Below are 20,150 nucleotides of genomic sequence, written 5' to 3' on the forward strand. Positions count from 1 at the left end.
ACGTGCCCTGACCCAATCCTGACCCCCACCTCCCTGTGCTGGGATAGCTGCTGCTCTCACTGGCCTGCTCTGGGGGTGTGAGGCACACTCCAGAGAGAAAGGGCAGAGTTTCCCCCCTAGGCCAGCTCACTCTTGGGGCAGCCCCTGGGCCGGGACAGATGGCAAACCACACAAATGATGACTGAAGAGAATACAACCAGAGTGGCTATTTCCATAGAACTTAAAGGACTATCCACTGAGTCTCCCAGCCACCTGATAAGTTAGGTCCTGCAGGTGCTGTTACCTCCAATTAACAAGACTGAGGGAAGAAAATGAGAAAACTGGCCTGAGGCCTCAGTTTTCTCAGAGAGTCAAGTCACATGCAGCCTCCAGCCTTGAGCTTCTCCCCAATCTTTCTCTGAAATCTCTGATGGGCATTGTAGGATTTCTCCTCAAAAGACCTAGGCTTAAATGCCAGCTAACTCTATAACTTTGGGCAAATTACAACCCCTATGCCTTAGTTTCTCCAACTGTAAAATGAGGGGTTAGACTAGAGCAATTCTCCTACATCCAAATTTTATGAAACTAACTCCTGCTCCTGCTCAGTGAAGGGTCTGGGTAGGAGACACAATCCCTTTGGGTTGGGGATAAAGAAGCGGGCCAGACAGAGAGCCAGGCATACCTCTGTGTCTGCCACATGTTATGCCTATTACTCCCTAGACTTGGGCCCTAGGAGCAAGTGGTAAGATCGGATCAGGCCACGAGGAGCTCCCAGGGTGACCCCAACAGAGGGGTTGTATGAGGTTGTGATGCTCTCCAAAAAGCCTTGGCCTGGCAGTCAGAAGTGTGGGCTCTGGCCCTCGCTCTAATAAAAGCTGGCTGTGTGATCCTGGACTAGTCACTGTCCCACACTGGGTCTCAGCTTCCTCCTCTCCCTTCCAGAGCTAAGGCCTAAGACCTCCATGGATTTTAAGGGTGGAACATGAGGAAATCTAGATAAGATATTTCTATAGGGGTGAGTTCTAGTCCCAGGGTCCCAGACTGAGGGACAGAGACCAGAAGGCCCACATTCAAGCAGGGCTGGTGTTGCTCCTTGAGATTGGAGATCTTGGCTTTAAGTGTCGGATGTGGAAGGATGGCCCCGAGGACACAGTATAGCAGCCCAAGTGAAGAGGCTTTAGGACACAGACTGTCCTGGCTGGACAGGACCATTTCACCCACATTCTTACTTCATTCAATTACTTAGCCAACAACCATTTATTTTACAGGAGAAACTGAGGTCCAGAAGGAAATGACTTGCCTAAGTTAGCAAGAGAGTCAGGACCAGAACCTAAGTGGCCCATCTCTAGTCCACAGCTTGGTCCACTACCGGCTGAACTGAGGGTGGGGCTGTTTAGTGTAAGATTTGAGCCATCCCAGGCTGCTATGGGGTGGGCCAGGCCCGGTCACTTCTGAAGTCTGGTTCTTTCCCAGCTACTCTGGAGGCTACAGGAGGCAAGGAAAGCCTGAGGTCCATGGTTGGGTTCCAACATGGAGCTGCCATCATCCACCTCACTCTTACCTCCCACATACAAAATCCAGGTTTGTATATCCCCCCCGTTGCCCCCCACAGCTCTCAGGCACATATATTCCCCTCTGAACATTCAAAGCCTGCACTAACCAGCACACATGTGCTGCATCATCCTTTAGTCAACCAAGAACCATCACTTACTTCATTTGTTTAACAATTGTGCTTTTCCCAGACTCTCCAGCACCTGGAAAAAAAAGGAGAGGGTTGGTGATCAGGCAGAGCCAGGCCTGCTGCCACTTGGGATCCAACGGGTGAGGGCAGGCTTGTCTGACACAACACAGAAGGAGACACTGGTCAGTATGGGCACAACTACAAGGAGGGAACTTTTCCAAGTAGATTTTCTCCCTTACCAAGGGATACTGAAGCCTCTGGAGGGAAAGCAAGAGTCCCCAGCCTTACCTGTCCAAGTATGTCACTGACCCACCCTTGGGCACATGCCCCCAGCCTTTCCCTTCCTTTCACAACCTCCTCCAAAGGGGTTATGCAGCTCAGCACAGGGGCAGCCCTTTGGAAATTACCAAGTGTGATGATGGAAATGGGACTGCTATTATCATTCTGTGCTTTAGTATACAAGAGTAAAAGGGAAAAGGCCTCCCAGAAGGTGAAGCAGGTCTTGGGTGGGCTTGGGAAGGCTGAGACAGTTCTGCTGTCATGTCCTCCCAAGTCCGAAGCCGTCTGGGATGGGTTTGGCCACGGGCTGTTTGTCATTCCCAGAACACTTTTGCTAAGTGTAGAGAGAATCATGTTCTGGCCCATCACATAACCACAAGAAGGGCTACAACTTGCATTAGTGAAGGGTCATCCACATGGGTGAAACTGCAGCTCCTCAATGCCTTAAAGTACATACACTTTACCTAACCCAGAACACTCATCATTCCCTTAACAAATCTCATGTTTTCCTTAAGAAAAAAAAATTCCCCTTATTAATATACTTGACAAATACCAACACATTTACGTCTACCAAGAACAGAAAAGGATGACGTATAGAACCATGAATCTCCACTGCATCCAGACTTTTTTCACTCCACACTTCCAACAGTCTCTTTCTTCCATCTGCTTTGCCCTCCCACCAAAGCTCTCCTCGATAAATCTTCCATGCCCTTCATGGTGACTCCTCCAGAAAGCCTTCCCTGAACATCTCCCAGTCTGGAGGGATGACTAGTGCCCAGTAACTGCCCTGGGCCTTCTGGGCCGCTCTGCAGCTGAGTCATAGGAATCAGAGTTGGCAGGGACCTTGCAGATAATTTAGTCCAATCCCTTCAACTTCTACAGGGCAGGAAAGCAAAGTACAGAGAGGTACAGGAGACTTGCTCCAGTTCTGGTAGGTGGTGAGCATCAGGAGAGGGATATGATGCTCTTTCCACTAGGCCAGACTATCTCTTTCTTCTAGGCTCCCCACTTCCCCTCTATTACAATTTACTCATCTGTAAAATGGGTTCTAAAGGTCAGTTCAATCTATGACTTTATGCCAGAGCCTAGGATTTTACTCTCTCTGTCTCCTCCTTGGTCCAGAATCCTGCACACAGCAGGCCTTGGGGCAGGTACAGACAAGGTGGGATCAGCACCCAGGGGAGGCATTTCACTCCCTCAGCAGGGGCCCACGCCCAGACTTGGAGTGCACTGGGTCCAGCTCTGTCCCCCAACTTCCCTGAGCACAATGGTAGGAAACTTGGAGCTGAGGTGTGGCCAGGCTTGCCTGGCTTCCTGTCCCATTTCCCCTTGTCACAGAGGGGGGGGGGACAGCCTTGCAGGTCTCTGAGGCTCCCTGGGAGGATGGCCCCATCCTTGGTCTTTTCCTCAGTCTCTCAGCTCCCTTCCAGGAGCTCCTTTTCCCCCTCCCCAGACCAGTCAGCAGGCAGAGCATCCCCAGCTTGGTTGTTACTCTTCCTGGGTGGCCTTGGACAAACCTCCCCTTCCTTTGTACTCAAAAATGGAACAACAAAGGCAGCTCCCTCCCTTCCTGGGACCTCCAGAGAGCTCTGAGGAACTCTTGTGTTCCCACCATCCTGAGGACTCATGTGGTAGTTGCCAGGAAAACGAAGTTCACGGGTGTGTGACTAGCCACATGTCACTGCCCTCACCAGGACAGGGACAGAACCTTAGCATCCAATTTACTGGGCTGTGGAAGGGACATCAGGGTCTTCTAGTCTGACCTCTGTTTTACTGACAAGCGGATTAAGCCCCAGAGAAACTGAGTGACTTCCTTAAGGGTCACATAAGGAAGGACACCAGATCCTCAGATCCCAAATGCAGGGCTCTTTCAGTTTACTGATTTTAAATATTAGGGCCTGGGGTAGTATGAATTTCATATGCACAAGATGGCTCTTCCAAGTCCTTTCCAGAAACCTAACACTCTACACTAGGGACTTCTTAACCTGAGGGACATGTCGTTGTGATCCTCTGGTCTTTATTTTGCACATTTAGAAGGGGTACGGAGGCCTCCCCAGATTGCCAATGGAAGCAGCCTCCATTCTGCGCTATGAGGTCACTCCCAGCTCTGACAAGCTCCACCGTTCATTCCTTGGCATCTAATCCCTTGCCTTTTGGAAGGTGTGTGCCCCCCCCTCACAGTTTCCATCTCCTGCCTAGCTAGGAAAGGCACCTGTGGTACTCAGGACCCATCTGCAGTCTTGGGCCCCTGCTCGCTCTCTGAGCTCCAGCAAAGAGGTTTCCTGTGGGTCTCAGGTCTGTGGAGAACTCAAAGCCCCCTGTGGTAAAAATAATAATGTCTCATTTCTTTAGCACTACAAGATTTAGAAAATGTTTTCCTCACATTTATGAGAGGTAGACTGTACAAGTACAATTTTATAGATGAGGAAACTGAGGCACCATCATGTTAAGGGATTTGTAGCTGGATCTCCAGATTTCACGTCTTGGTCCTTTCCAGTACAACGTACTTTACATTTTCTAACTAGCTCTGGCAGACCAGATCTGGCCCTGAGGCCCCTCTAGCTTTTGAGAAGTGCTAAAGGGCACGGAACCTTGTAGGAAAACCTCCAGGTTTTGTTCTCTGAAAACAAAAACTGGGGTAGAAGGTCTGGAGCCTCATCAATTGCCATCCTCCCCTCTATTTTTCCCTCATGGGGTACGTAATATCTGCCATTATGGCTGCTGCCAACAGCTTCTGCCCATCTCAAGGCTTTGAAGGAGCCTGGCTTCTCCCACTTGCTACCATGGAGAAGGCTCAGGCCAAGCAGAAGGTGGAAAGATGGATCCATTCATCTGGTTGCCCAGACACCTTTGTGTAGGCAGGCAGTACCTGGAAGGCTCCAGGGTGAGAAGGCTCATTTTAGGCCTTTTGCCCACCACACTGTTCCTATTTCTAACCAGGCGTGGAGACCATCAGAGACCTTGTTCTTGGAGCCGCCTGTCAAACAGCTTGACAGCTCAGTCTTTCCAAAGGCTGACGGTGGGGAGCCACAGTGCCCCCTGGGATCTGCTACAAGCACAAAGCACCGAGCACAGACAAGAGATCACACAGGCCTCTGCCACTCCACGTGTGCCATGCTGGTCAGCTGGCAGGACAGGACAGCATGAGGTGATATTCTTACTTCTGAGAAAAATGACCTAGTTCTGGAATTGAGAGACCTCATCCCTCCTTGGGCCTGCGTACTTCTGCCTCTCACAGGGAGTCAGCAGCCTGACAGACCGATAATTCTGATTCACTTGTACTCTGAAGTTTTGTAACAACACTCTATTCAACAGGTAGTTAGCACAAGTATGGTTATCCCTATTTCACGGACAGGGAAACTGAGGCTCCAACAGGCTAAACGATTTGAACATGGTTACACAAGTATGAAGTGTAAAGTTGACATTCAAACTTGGGTCTTCAAATTTAAAATCCCGCTTTCCCACTGGAGTCTGTGTATTTCTCTTTCTGACCCTGCTGAGCTCCCAAGTGGGGTTAGCAGCCTAGCCCTAGCCATGCTGGAGGTCTGGGATTAGGCTCCAGTGGCCCTCTGGGCAGGTGCAGTGAGGGCTGGGAACTGAAGGAGATAAGGCTCCTGAGGGAGCGCTCCTAGCCAGTGCATCAACAGTCAAACTCATGTCATTCTCAGCAACCAGAGCCTCACTCATGGATGAGGCAGCAAAACATTTGCAAACAAAATGCTTATTACTAAGTGCTAAGGCCCTGCCTTTCCCATTAGCCAGGGTCTTCTGCTTTCCCATTTGACTTAGTAGGAGGGTTGGTGAGAGGCACGAGTATCCTGGCATTTTTTCCGTTTCTTTTTCTTGCTCAGAAATCTCAATCTGTTCCTGGACATTGGGAATCTCAATCCCAAGGAGTGGCCACCTTCGGGGCTGGAGGGGGGGGTTTGCCAGGGGTGGGTGCTGTGGAAGGTTCCCTGAATCTGGAGTTGGGAGATCGTCTCTGAATCCTGGCTCTGTTGATTGTGACCTGTGAGATTCTGGGCACAGGCTTCACCCTCTGCTTCAGTTTCCTGGTCCGTTACTATGAGGTGGCCATCCTGGGTGAGCTCTGCAGTCCTTCCAATGCTAAATTCTAAGATTCTGTGGCTGCCCCAGGGTGGAGGGCAGGGGCAGTTGCCAGGAAGATAAGAAACCAGAGCTTTACACAAATGGCACTGCTTAGATAATTGTACCTTGAAGCAGGGGTGGGGTGGGGTGTGGTGTGGGGGGTGGAGGACTGAAGAAGGCCAGTGGACAGAGATGGAACTGGGAGCACTCAGAGCATGTCATTTAAGGCAGGAAGGGACCTTATGGATCCTCTAGTACAAACCCCACACTTAACCAATGAGTAAACTGAGGCCCAGGGAATAAGTGACAGGTGGGAGGTAGTAGAGCCAGGATTTGGATCCAGCTGCCTCTCAAGCCCTCTCCCTCACTGCTTTTTCCTTCACACTGGGCCTCCCCCTCATTCCAGGAACAGTTGTCTATCGTAATAAGACTAGTGGGCTCTGGGGGAAAGGCCTAGTGTGACCTGGTGCCATCACTGCTGCTCTCACCCCCAAGCACCTCCTGTCCACCTCAAACTTGATGTTCCAATTCTCTGCCCTGAGGGGAGGGAGCAAGTCTGAGCCAGACTTCCATGATCATGGCTGGGAAAAGCCATCCCAGAGGAGATCCAGGCCTGCCCCCTCCACCCTCCAGCTTCAGGTCTGCTGCATGATGCCTCCTTGGCAGGCCTGGGAACCCTTGGGATGGAGCGGGAAAGAGGAGAGACAAAGGCAGAGCTGCCCTCCCACCGAGTGTCCTTCCACAGGCACAGCCTGGGACCTGGGAGTCATTCTTTGCCTCTCCTGGGGAGCAGACCGGGGGCCCCTTCAGGAAGGCCGAAAGCCTAAGAGTTAAGGACTAGGACATGAGAACTATCTCCCAGATACTGACCAGGCAGATGGGGCTAGTCTTGCTGCTTTTCAGGGAAATGTGGAAGGGAGCCCCAAGATAGGAAAGGTAGGATCAAGCTGCCTGGGGGCAGTGGGCATTGGAATATGGGGACAGGCTATGAACCTAAACACAGTGGCCAGTCATTTCAACTCCACTGCCTCCACCTCTGCAGCCCACCCAGATCCATGAGAGTGCACCATCCACACACCCAATCCCTATGTGAAGCCCAGTGCTGTGAGTGCAGGGCTGCTGGTCCCTGTGGCTGGACCCTGGACTCATCATCGAGCAACGGCACTGAGTCAAGTGCTGGGACACAGGAAGAGACAAAAGGCAGGCCCTGACCTCCTGGAGCTCCCAGTCTAACGAGGATGATGACAAACAAATGATGTGGGCTGTTAGAAACCGCGTGATCAGAGAGATGATCATCAGTTAGGAGCCAGCAGGGACTTTAAAGGCCAGTGAATCCAAGCCCTTCATTTCACAGATGAGAAAATTGAGGTCCCGGCAGTTAAACAGTCTACCTAGGGTCATGCAGCGTCTAAGGTGAGGCTTGAAACCAGTCCTTCCTGATTCTAAGTCACGCTGTCTCTTCTCTTTATTTCCTGCCCTGCGCAGGTGGGCTTGGAGGGGGACGGACCCATCTGTGGTATTTAAGACCTACTCCGGTCGTCAGTGCTTCTGGGACAGCTAAACAGGACCACCTGTCATTTCTCAGACACATCTGTAGCTCACCTGTTAATACTCTATCCCATCCTTCAAGGCCAGATCAAATGCCCCCTGCCCCAAGAAGCCTTCTCTGGTCTGTTTCGTCATCTATAAGGAGAAGATTGAACTCCATGGCTTCTGGGGTCCCTTCCACCCCTCACCTGATGAGCCTCTAATGCAGCAGCCCACTCACTCCGTGCCATGCTAGGTGGGACCCCCGTTCTCTGAGCCCCAGCCTCACTGTCTCCATGGCTCTCCAGGGAGGCACGGACCATGAGCTGCCTGACACTCGATGGCCCCTGTCCTCTGTCCAAAGAGGCTCTTGAGAAGTGACCACGGGGAGGCGAGAGGCTGGAGCTGAGCTTGGGAAGTACCGGCTTATCACATCTCAATGACTTCTCAAAGAGAGGTAAGGACTTAATAATGACAAGAATTCCCAGCCAAATACAGCCCTTCAGACATCTCCAAGTGCTCTCATTCTGCCCAAGTCCCCTTGATTTTTATCTCCAGAGTAATTTACAGGTAGCTTGCCCCCAGGAGGGAGAGGCTCATTCCCCTCCTCACATTTCTCCTAGCATTTAACATGGACATAGTGCCTACTAGGTGCCAGGCACCATGCTAAGTGCTTCACAAATATTGTCTCATTTGAGCCTCATAACACCCTTGGGAGGTAGGTGCTACTATTACCCCCATTTTACAGATGAGGAAACTGAGGCACCAGAGGTTGTGATCTGCTCAGTCACAGTCAGTAAATGTCAGAGGCTGGATTTGAACTCAGGTCTTCCTGACCTGCACCTGATAGAGTACCTTCCATTCTATCCATTTTGCCACTTTGCTACCTTTAGCTTTATAATATTTCTTGTATCACACTTGTGGGCAGATCCTCTTCTATTAGACAGTCAGCTTCTGGAGGGCAGAGGCTACTGGACTTTTCCTAACTTCCAGTGCTGATCACAGGGTCATTAGTAGGTGCTCAGTAAATGTCCATTGACTTGAATGCCATTCTCTTGTTCAAAACCCCTCACTGGCTCTCTGCTGCCTATCTGATAAAACAGACTCCTTAGCCTGGCATTAGAGGCCTCTTCTACAACCCACCTTCCCAATCTCATTTCCTACTATTCACTTTCATGACCCTCTCTGGTGTCCTGCCTTGCATGTGTGCAGATCGCTCTCTCAGAGCTCAAACAGCGCTCCTCCATCTCTGCCAGCCTCTTCCTTGAGGGCCCAGGCAGCAGCCACCTACTTCCATGAATGCGAGAGGAAACACAGTAGATGTGGAGTCCAAACACTGGATGATTAGCTTTGCTTGTGACTACCTGTGTGACCTTGGACTAGTCCCTGAACCAGGCCTCTGTTTCCTCTGCTGGGAGGGTTGGATTCAGCAGCCTCTCAGGGTCCCTTCCAGCCATAAGTGTGTGCCGCTATGATCTTCTTCCACTCACCCAGTCAGAGGGAGTCTGATGTTTTTACAGTTGGCTTTGTCTGGGCCTCCCTTAGCATTTTCTGCCTGGGCACTCAAGGCCAGGCCAGAGGCCATTCTATTTCTAGGGCCCTAAACAGAGCTGGAACTTAATGAATGTCTGCTAACCTGCAAAGCGGCCCAGGCTTCTCTTTCTTCTGAGAGACCACTGCCCTCCCATAAGCTTTGGGCCATGCAAGGAGGGTAGGGGTAGGGTTACTCAGGCAGGGCACAGTGTCTGTCTGGATACAAAGCAGCTTGGCCCCAAAGTCAAATACCACCCAGAAATCTTGTCCTAGGTTCCAAGGAGCATTCTCTAAACTAGGACTGCCCTCAATCCTCCCCGCCTGAGAGAACTTCCTTCAGCCTAACCTCAAAGACAAAACTCCCTTCAATCCAACCTCACTTCAACCCATCCTTGACAGAGACAACACCTTTCAATCCATCAATTCAACCACGCTTTACTTCTCCTTCACTTTTACCCGAGAGGCACAATAAACCCACACTATCACCCAAATACCCAGCCACCCACCCAGCTGCCTCCCACCTTACAGAAACCGAGAAAGGAAGACCCCTGGTTGACCTCCTGGCTTGGCTTACTCCAGCTCCAGGCCCAAAAACCTAGCCAAGGTACACAGTGCTTTCTGCCCCACCCTTCCTGTCTTCTCCCTGACCTGCCTGTGGGTCCCAGCAGCAGGGATTCTGCCGGAGAACACACAGATCCTCAGGAAACAGCTATCCCAGCCTCCAATTGAAATATCCAACAACAGACCCATAGGAGTGAGAGCAGCAAAGTCTCAAATTGGCATCTGGAGCACACACATTTAAAGGGAAGCCTGAGGTTTTCACATCAATTCATTTCCAAATAGATTCCCCCCTACCCCCACCCCCATCCTCCCAGTTAGGCCTCCTGGGTCCTGACTCCAAGTTCAGTGATCTGTTTATCCTCTGCGCATGGCACAGACATAGTGCAGTGCCGTGTATAAGAAATAGAAAGGTGGCCAGTCTTCCAATGTCACGGAGCTAACAGGTGCCAGAGCTGGGATTCAAATCCAGTTCTTTCCATGACACTATGAAGGAGGAAACAGCACCCCAAGGCTAAATGAGTTCCCCAAGATCGTACAACTAGCACTCAGCAGAGATATGATTAAAGCCTGGGTACAGAGACTCTCTGTAACAGATGGGAAAGTAGCTCATAAATGGGAAAAAAATGCCTACAGTTGATAGGGGTAGCTTCTTAGTGAATGGGCCGATGTCTACAAAGTGCTTTCTAAACATTAATGGTCCTGGTTGTCTCATCAGATCCTCCTCATTACCAGCACGTAATGCTGGGTCCCCAAGGCCCAGATCCCCATGCCCAGTAACAGCTGCTAGGGGCTGGGGAGCACACCCAGGGAACTAGGGATGGTCTTTGTTCCCCAAGGCCTGTGGCAAAGCATACAGTGGTGATAATCAGGCTTAATGAATCTCCCAGGTGGGTGCTATCACTTAGGGCCTAAGTGCTGAGAAGCAGATTGGCTCCCTGGGCCCGACATGCTAGTCTCTTCTGTGATGGTGGTGGTGGTTCTAAAGGAGAGGGAGGTGGCTCAGACAGGGATGCCCCAGGACACCCAGGAACAGAGGAGTGATGGCCCAGGCAAAGGAAAATGACTCAAGCCCATTCGTTCAGCCTATATTTATAAAAACACTTTCTGTGTGCAGAGCCCAGTGCTAGGCACCAGGGGAAATGAGGAATGGGAAGGGGGGAAAATGCATTAAGCATCTACTATGTGCCATGCGCTGTGCTAAGTGCTTTATTAATATCTCATCTGACCCTCACAATAACCCTGGGAAGTTGTTGTTATCCCCATTTTACAGCTGAGGAAACTAAGGCAGACAGGTTATTGATTTGCTCAGGGTTGCACAGCTGAGGTCACATTTGAACTCAGGTCTTCCCCACTCCAGGCCCACACTCTACTGTGCCACCTAGCTACCTCTAAATAGGAAACTTAGATCATAAAGGACCACTTCTACAAGATATAACACCAATAACTCTCATTCACAAGAAGTGCAACAGGGAGAGGTAAAGTGATGGGGCCAGGAGAAGCGTCACCTGGCAGGTGTGGCAGGCTTTAGAGACCTGGTTAAGAATCCAGTTGGCAAAGGGGTGCAAGGCTCTCATAGGAGTATGGATCACCAGGAATGGTAGGTAGAGGGCTCTGTCTCTTGGTAGACCACAGGGAGCCAATGAACAGGTCTGAGGAGGAGGAGGAGGGATAAAAGCAGATGCAAATATGTCTGAGCAAGAAAAGGTTGGCAGAGGTAGGGGGGATCAATGAGGGCAGGGGCAGGAAAAATGAAGGGAGGAAACCCTATTGAGAGGCTATGAGAATAGTCCCAGGACATCGGAGATGAGAAGTGACAACCGAAATCGGCAGGAAGGGATGGATGGACTTAAGAGATGCTGCACAAGTGGGCAAATCCCTCATCCTTCGTCAAGGCTTCTGCCCCAAGAGCTGGCTGGGCTCTCAAGCCTGGGAGATGGAATGAGGAAGGACTTATCAGAAGTTTGCCTCTCAAACAGGGCCATGCAATTGCACCCACTGGGACAGGGGTACACGGGACAAGAATGAGACAAAGGCTGGCTGGGGGGGCGGGGTGCAGAACAAGGTCCATAGGGCTTAAAGGATTTAGAGCAGGAAGAGACCTTGGCCACATCTAGCACAAATCCCTCATTTTCTGGAGGAGGAAAACTGAGGCCCAGAGAGGTTAAGACAAATGCCTGGCTTGTTTGAAACACAGCAAAGATCCAACCTCAAGCTTCTGGATTTCCTCAAGTGTTCTTTCCACTACCCAGCTGCTCCTCTTGGGAGCGAGTCAGTATAATGACCTGATCCTAACCAAGCCAGTTCCCAAGTCAGTCCTGGGAACAGGCACAAGGTGCTTACTGGCAGCTCAGAGCTCCCATCAGCCCTAAATCATAGACGTGAGCTCTCTGCCTGAGGTCAGACAGCAGCGGCAACCCCCTGTTTACACCCAGCCTTCCCTGTTGCAGAAAAATGGACTCCAAATGTCTAATGATAGGGTGCTGAGTCACATGCCTTGGGGAAGAGACGTTAGAGGGGGAGGCAGGAGGAGAAAAGCGAAGGATTACGCTAAAATTAACCTGTCATCAAAACACAAGTATTCATTTTGCCAAAGAGAAAAAGTCAGTAGGGAAAAATGCACTGCAGTGGGCTGTGGAACTGAGGCAGCCAGAGGGAGAGGGAGAGGGTGAGGGAGAGGGAGAGGGGACGAGGGAGAGGGAGAGGGAGAGTGTGTGTGTGTGTGCGTGTGTGCGTGCACGTATGTGTGCCTACTGGCAGGGTGGTTAATGTTGATAAGACAAGCTGTGGTGATCACGTACCCAGATCAGAGACTTCCTAAGCTGGAAAGAACCTTGAGATCATCTGGTCAACAGAGACTTGAAATTACATCACGTGAGGAACTGCTAGGGACTGAGGATGTTTACCCTGGACAAGACTCGTGGGGGCCATGACTGCTGCCTTCAAGCATCTTAAGGGGCTGACAGGGCAGACTTCATCTGTACGGCCTCAGAGAGTGGAACAGGGAGCTTTTTGGGGAGAGAAGATGGAGGGAAGCAGATTTTGGCTTTATGCAAGAAGGCCTTCCCAACAAATGGAGCTGTTCTAAAATGGGAAAACCTGCATTGAGATCCCTGTCATTTAAAAGTGTTCAAATGGAAGCTGAATTGTAAAAGTGTTTCTTTTTTTAAGCGAGATGGTACAGAATTCCAAGAAACAGAGCCGGGACTGTGGAGGGCATCCAGTCCTAATTCTCCTCATTATACAAATGGGGAAACTGAGATCCAAAGAAGTTAAATGAGCCTTTGGCTCAAAGGAAGAAGGCCTGGGATCCTGGTTCAGCTGTTTACTAGCTGTGTGATCCTGGCAAAATCACTGAACCTCACTGACCCTGATCTGTCACTGCGTGACCTACCGTATCTGGCTGTTGTAAGCTGTAACCTGTTACAGAAATAGGACGTATTATTAATTAGTCATCAGTTGGATGTGAGAAGTTCATAAGCCTTGTCCAGCTCTTCTCCCACCTTACGCAGGAATCGCTGGCACTAGGCAAGGTATCTGCTTCTCAAAGTTAAAGGCCAACCCAGAGAGTCAACCATGTGTGTTCAGTGATGAGTTAAAGCTTTGGGGACCTTTCCTCATCATTGGCAAGATTTACTAACTGGCATCGTACCAAAAATCTTTGATAAAAGACTACAATGCTTTTATTTTATTTTTTTTATAAAAAGCCTGCTGTTGGATGATCTCATTGACAAGTTGTTGGGTTTTTCTTTAACATGTGAATTTATATTTTACAAGTTGCCAGAGAAGATTCATGGCTGTCAAAGGAGCTGAACATTGCGGTTCGCCCTTCCCCTAGCCTGGGCCTCGGAGTGCTGTGGAAGACGCCCCTTCCTAGCTCTACCTCACAGGGGCTCCTGGAATGAAGATGCTCCCAGGAGAGATGCCTACTGGAAACACTGGGTAATCTGGTAATGGTGGTTGTTATCAGGGTACTCTGTCTGCCCCCACCCCGGGCCTCATCTTGGTTCCTTCTTATACTGGGCTATGACTGCCCAGCCCTGACTCACCCTCCCACCCTACATTCTCTAGGGGACTGGCCTCAAGAATTGCCACGTGGCCCCCACGTGGGGGACATAGGAGTAGGTGGGGAGTAGTTTAAGACCACCGAAACCCTTGGGGTCAAACAGTGGCCCTATAAATGCTAGCTAATTTGGGTTTCTGGGAATCAGGGGGAGGTTCTGTGGTTGTTCCTGGTTTTTGGTGTGTATGGAGAGGAACACATGAGTTTGTAAATCCAGACATTCATCAGCAAGGAACCAAGCCTCTTTAGCCTGGAGAAGATAGGACTGGGTGTCGGGGGTGGGGTACAATTGTTATCTCAAGCACTCGAAGCAGCAAAGTGGGACCTACCTTACTCAGCTGGGCCCCAGAGGGCAAAGCTAGGAGCAATGGTGGCAGGGATGGGGGAGCAGTTATAGAGAGGCAGATTTTGGCTTCCAGTAAAGAAAACCTTCTTATCTTAAGCACCATCCCAAAGTGGAATGGATGCTCTAGCTCCAGGCAAGATGGGGAGATAACTGACTGCACAGATATCTCCAAGCAGAGGATGGATGATAACTACTGGGAAACTGCCCAGTCTGAGGCTAGATGCTCTGAGATTTTACAAATCTGTGGAGGAAAGACATGTACTTGGCACAGTCATCATTCTCACTGGCTCACCTCCAAGCAGGCTCCAGGGGGTGGGAAGCCAAGGTCAGGGATCTCCCCTGCCCCTCACCCTGATGCACCTGAGAATCCAGCTTCTGGATGGGGGGTGGGGTGGGAGAGACCCAAGAACAGGTGGCAGGTGTGAGCTGCCTCAAGTGAGGCTGACTCCCCGCCTGCCCAGACACTACCCAAGGATCTCTGGCATCAGCAAACCAGTGTTTTAAGTGGCTTTCTAGTCTCAGACCCCTCTCCTTGTTTATCCAGTTCCCTCGTAAGTGAGAGGCAGCAGGGGTCACTAACTCCATCCCCACCCCATTAGATCTCAGCATCATGCCTGATGCTGGCCTCCAGCCCGGCGCTTGGGAGAGATGAGCCTGCCACATGGCCAAACCACGAGGCAGGCCACATTCTTGTGGACAGCACAGCTTCCAGAAAGGCTAAGCAAGGATGGGGGAGGGAAGGGCTCAGAGCAGCTCTTACCCAGGAATAATGAAGACTACTGTCCCTGTGGATTCATGGAAAAGGAGAGGGATTTGGTGGGGGTGGTAGCATGGGAGAGACAGAGAGGAGAAACACAGGGAATAAAAGACAGAGGAATGCAAACCTGAGGAATTTCAGAGTGGGAGAGGGGAAACTGAGATGCAGAGAAGGAAAGGGACCTGCTTAGTCACACAGTTAGTGGCAAAAATGGGAACGGAACCCAGGCCTCCTGACCCCTGGTCCAATGATGCATCCATGCTTGGCTTTATTCCTGAGGGGAAGCAGGCCGAGGGGGTAACTGCGACAGTTACAGTGTTGGCTTGGGGCCTGCAGCTTTGGCATGAGTATGTACGGTGCATCTCTTTGCTGCCCCTTCAAAGCCAGCCCTTGCCACGTCACCCACCTAAAGCTGGCTTGTGCAGGGAGGGCCCATCTCCCAGGTACCTTTGTGTCTCATGGGCAATGAATGAGCCTCTACACCAGGGTGACCTGAAGGGGGACTGGGAGGATGTAAAGGATTTTCTCTCACCTTCTGAGGAGTGTGTTTCTTCCCCACAAGTTCCCTGGGTGCCCACTGGGCAGAAAGCCCTGTACTGAAGCTGAGGGAAAGATAGAGATGAACAAGGCTGGGTCACCATCCTCAGGGTGCTTCCAGGCTAGCAGAAGGCATAGACAGTGATACATGTAACCAGGTGGAATGTTATGAAGAACGTTAGAAATGCTGAGGCACACACACAGCAGTACATGGGATTCTGGGCAGAGAAGTGTCACTTCTACCTAAAAGGTTTGGGTGAGACTCTGGAGTTATGGGCCTAAGATGAGGCCTCTCTTTCAAGCTGTGACCACTGGCAAGGCACTCAACATCTCTGGGCCTCAGTTTCCTCCTCTGTAAAATAAAATTTGATAGTCTCTAAAAGTCCTGTCTGGTTCTAAATCCTACAGTCCTCTCAGTGCGGTCTCCTCTTCCCCTCCCCTCTCCTCCCCACGGCTCTGCATGCACAGATGAAGTACACTGGTGTCTGTCTCTGTCTCCCTGCCACAGAACTTGCAGTGAACATCTGCCAGCTTGGTATATGCTCTTTAATTATAGATGCCAGTTGGGCTGTGTGTCCTTCCATTCTCAGTCTACCGCCAAAGGGAGATGTGCATCTGTACTCACAGACCCAGGCAGAGGGTGGGCACCTGGCACCAGACTCAAGTAACTGAAGCTTCACTCAATTCCCTCACACCTTGACCCTCCATTTACAGATGGCAATTCCTGGGTACTGAACCTAGGAAAAGAAGCCTCAGCAGGACCGTCCATGGCAGGGCAGCTTGCTCTGGGGCTATGGGACACCTCCCTCCCAGGATTGTAGAGGCCATGGCAAGGAAAGTGCTTTGGAAAAATGCTCAAAGGAGAAAGTGGAGCTATTATTACTGTAATTCTCTATGGGAAAGGGGAAGCTTTCAAAACAACAGGAGGGAACGCTTCCTCTTGCAGGGTGAAGGAGAAAAGAAGGTGTCCACATGGGCCCAGGGGCCTCGAAGGACTAGATTCTCAGAGCATAAGCCCCATGGAGGAAGTCAGATGCCCTTCTGAGAGGCATTGCCATCCATCTGAGCTCTAACATGAGCCAAGTCACAGCGGCAGATGCTCTCCGGCTACTGCTGAGGACACTGGCCAAACTGTGGCAAGCCATTCCTCTGGGAACCACACCATGGCCCCAGTTGAGCATTTCCGAATCCCAAGAACACTGTGCTGCAGTCCAGTTGGTCTTAATCGCGAACATTAATAACATCAGCTCACATTTGCAGAGGGCTCTAAGGCCACTATAACCTTATGAGTGAGGTGGTACAAGTTTTATTTACCCCATTTTCCAGATGAGGAAGCTGAAGTTCAGGGAGCTGAAATGATTGGCGTGGAGTCACAGAGATAGTAAATAATGTCGTTGGCAAATACATCAAATATCTCCCAGGAAGAAATGTTAAAAGGTGCTAAGCCAAGGAATAAGGTGGGAAAGAGGAGGCTGCCAGGCTGGCAGTTGGGCCATTTTCTGGTGAATGACTGGAGGAATTTGACATTTTTCAGTTCACGCACATTCAGGGACCTCAGGGGGGCAGGTCAACCTATTCCATGTTCTTACCCCAAAGAACTGCCAATGCCCAAGCTCAGCTTCATTAGTAGCCTTCAGCACCCCTCCATAGCTCAGAGGAAGGTGGGGAGAAGGGCTCAGGATCATCCACTCCTGCTCTCTGCTCTGGGCCTGGCTTCTGGAATGGGACATTTATTCAAACTGTACAAGGACTGAGGAAGTATTCCTGCCTGCCCAGGTCCCTCTCTACTGTTCTTGTTAATGCGGTGTGGGGGTAGTTGGGTAGGAAGAAACGAATGGCCAAACTCCAGTCAGTCAGTGAACCCACTGCTTGCTTAGCTGTTCAACTGAGGGGCAAAGTGAAACATGAGCAGGGATTTCCTTTCTCATCTCATCTCTCAAGGATAGATACTTTCCCTAACCCCTCAGAATGGAAAAGCCAGCGGATAATTAGTTTTCTCTTCATTATAGCTTGGAATACTATTTTTCCAAAGGCAGGAAGAAACTCTCCAGAATTCTGAAGAAGGCTGGACCCATAATCCAGAGAAAAGATCAGAGAGGATCCATGAGGCTGCCAGGAACAGAATGATGGGCTCACAGAACTCATCTCTTCTGTTGAGCTCAAAGACTTTTCCCTTTCTGGCATTCTCATGAGACATGAAACGTATAATGATCCTCAATTCACAGATGGGGTAACTGAGGCATGCCAGGATAAGGCTCTGTTAGATGTGGGACCAGAAACCCCATTGTCACAAGCTGAGGTCCTCGGAATGCCACCTGACTTTAAGCTGGGCAGTTCACTGTGCCGAATGCAGAGATATAACTCACAAGCTAGGGCAGGGCTCAGAGGGCCAGACTGCCACAGGCCCTGGAATTGAGGCAGGAATAAGCCAATCAACCTGGGAAAATGCAATGTGGCTGGGGCCCCTTCCTCAAAACGCAAGGATAACTTGGGCAGAAGGTAACTGAGTAAATAAAGGTGAAGCCCAATGCCAAGAGCACATGAAGCCCTGCCAGAGGCAGCCTGATCTATAGGCAGGTAAACCCAGAGCCGCAGGGTAAAGCAGGGTGGCAGATTGCTCCTGCACCTCTAACTTTAGACACTGACAGGACGGAGAATGAACATCAGTAGGCAGCTAAGATGACCCTAGAGAGAGATGGGAAATATGGACACCAGAAGAGGACTCTCTAAGGAAGGATGAAGTCACTTCTGAAGTTGCAAAGAGAAAATCCAGGCCGAGAAAATCGAAAGTCCCCATGTGCCCCCACCTCAACATTCCTCAGCCTTGCTCCTCTCCCTCTTACCTCAATCACTGATGCTGTGTTCTCACAGATAAGAAGAGCACAGACGTTAAAGATCATCTGAACATTTTACAGAAAAGCCTTAGTGAGGTCTAGCAACAGAGTGTGCTGCTTTGATGGGAAACTCTCTGAATGTTCTGTTCCCCGTTCCTCTTTCCATTCCCAGGGCCTTGCATGAAGGCAGTACTTAGTAAACATTCCTTGAACTGAAATTAAGCAAAAGGGCAGTCATTCCAAATTGAGAAATCTTTGCCACTGATGGGGTCTCTCCAATAAGGATTGTTCTTATGTATGAGGGATCCTGGCTCCTGGCTGCCCCCTGACCCCATGAGAACTACAGAGCCATACCTTAATGTTCTATGGGTCCCTGAATTCCAAGAAGAAGAGCATTCTGCACTCGGATTTCTCAGCCCTGTTGTGTAAGTCACCGAGGTCTCAGCCCAAGAATCTACTCCTGGCTCAGCTGGGCAGGAGAAAGGGAAGTTATACAGAAGCTGACCTGCCTCTCTCCCCACCCAGCTCTTGCTCCACTCAGGGAAATCAGTGAGTCATACCCTGCTGTAGCTCTCGGCAGATATACGAAGATTGGGCCAGCATCGACAGCTTCCCTTTAGGTCCCTTTCAGAAGAGAGCAAGGCAGGTCTCCATGATTAACGTGAAGCACCAAGATCAGGGTGCAAGGGCCCAGGTACCGGGATACAAAGCAGGGCAAAGAGCTTTGACTCAGAGCCCAGCTACAAGGAGTCAGGCTGAGAAACTCCACCAAATCTCCCCATTCCGCTGCCTGAGCCAATCAGAAGGCCATGGGCTCCTGCACAGACTAGAAGCAACACTGGATTTTGAGCCAGAGGACTCAATTCTGGTTCTGCCTGTGCAACCTGGGATAAGTTACAACCTCCTGAGGCCTCAGCTTCCTCATCTGTAAAACAAGGGGACTAGATCAGATGGCCTCTAAAGTCCCATCCAATTCTGAATCTATAATCCTGGGATCATAGGGATGCTCTGGTTAATTCAATCTTCGGGTCAAGTGAAAGCTGTTCTAGATACCACACAGAAGGTTACTAAGCTTCCTGAGAGGACTGCACAGCATCGTAGGATTTTAGCTTGGAGATGATCTAAAACCACTGCCCTCCCCACTCCCAGTTCTACAGAGGCAGGAAACTGAGGCTCAGAGAGTTGAGAGGACTTGCCTACTGTCACAATTAGGGCCTCTTGATTCCAAGTCCAATACTCTCTCTATGGCTCCAAGGCAGCCCTCCAAGCAAGCTGGCCTCCTGAGTCAGTGAGGCTGGCCATGCGTAGCCTCTGAGAGCCCCATGGGCATTCCCAGCTCCTTGTGCTTGTATGCTGGGAGAACTCTGGCTCTGAAGGGCATTACTAGGCTACCATCTATTTTCCTTCCTTCCTAGAGAAGAAAAGTAGATGTTGGATGGGGGTGGATTGTGTCCTGATGGCTCAGTCATTCCTAATCAAGGGTTTGAAACTCAGGAGCCAGCAATCCTGGGGGTGAGGAGAAAAGGCTGGGGGAGAGACTGCGACAGATGGACATTTCCCACGAAGAACAGGAGTCCTGAACAACACTCCCTAGGGCCCCTGAAGGGCTAGACTGTTTCCAGGCCTTCCCAACTGCAAGCTGCCACCTCTCCCTGGCTCTAGCAAAGCACATTAGCCAGAGGTGATGGTTTCTCGAGAGCTATAAAAACAGGAGCATCTGCTGAGCCTGGCTCAGGGAGAGGTAATTACCACAAGGCCGCTCTTCATTACTGCATCTGGTCCAGGCTCTTGCTCTCTACCTGCCTCCTTCCAGCGACAGGATACATTAACCCCAGAGTTACCATTCTACTCTGCTCAGCCTTAGCCTCTCCAGCTGAAAAGGAAGCACTCAGACAGAACAAGGACCAGGGGACAGAGCTGCTGGGAAGGAACAGGCCCGTGAGGGCAGGCCTCCTTGATTTGGAGGC

At 50.6% G+C, this 20,150-nt stretch overlaps 1 protein-coding gene across 2 annotated transcripts in view; it reads right to left on the reverse strand.

Annotated features, from left to right (window-relative positions):
• GNAI2 (G protein subunit alpha i2) overlaps positions 1–20,150 on the reverse strand; it is a 101,093-nt gene that overhangs the window by 25,156 nt on the left and 55,787 nt on the right. For both annotated transcript variants that reach the window (XM_072650660.1, XM_072650656.1), the window contains exon 2: positions 1,691–1,733. In XM_072650660.1, coding sequence (XP_072506761.1) covers positions 1,691–1,695 — 5 coding nt within the window. In that variant the 5' untranslated portion in view covers positions 1,696–1,733. The remainder of the gene's footprint in view (positions 1–1,690; positions 1,734–20,150) is intronic.

This window comes from Notamacropus eugenii, chromosome 1 (genome assembly GCF_028372415.1).
Source record: "Notamacropus eugenii isolate mMacEug1 chromosome 1, mMacEug1.pri_v2, whole genome shotgun sequence".
Lineage (NCBI taxonomy): Eukaryota > Metazoa > Chordata > Mammalia > Diprotodontia > Macropodidae > Notamacropus > Notamacropus eugenii.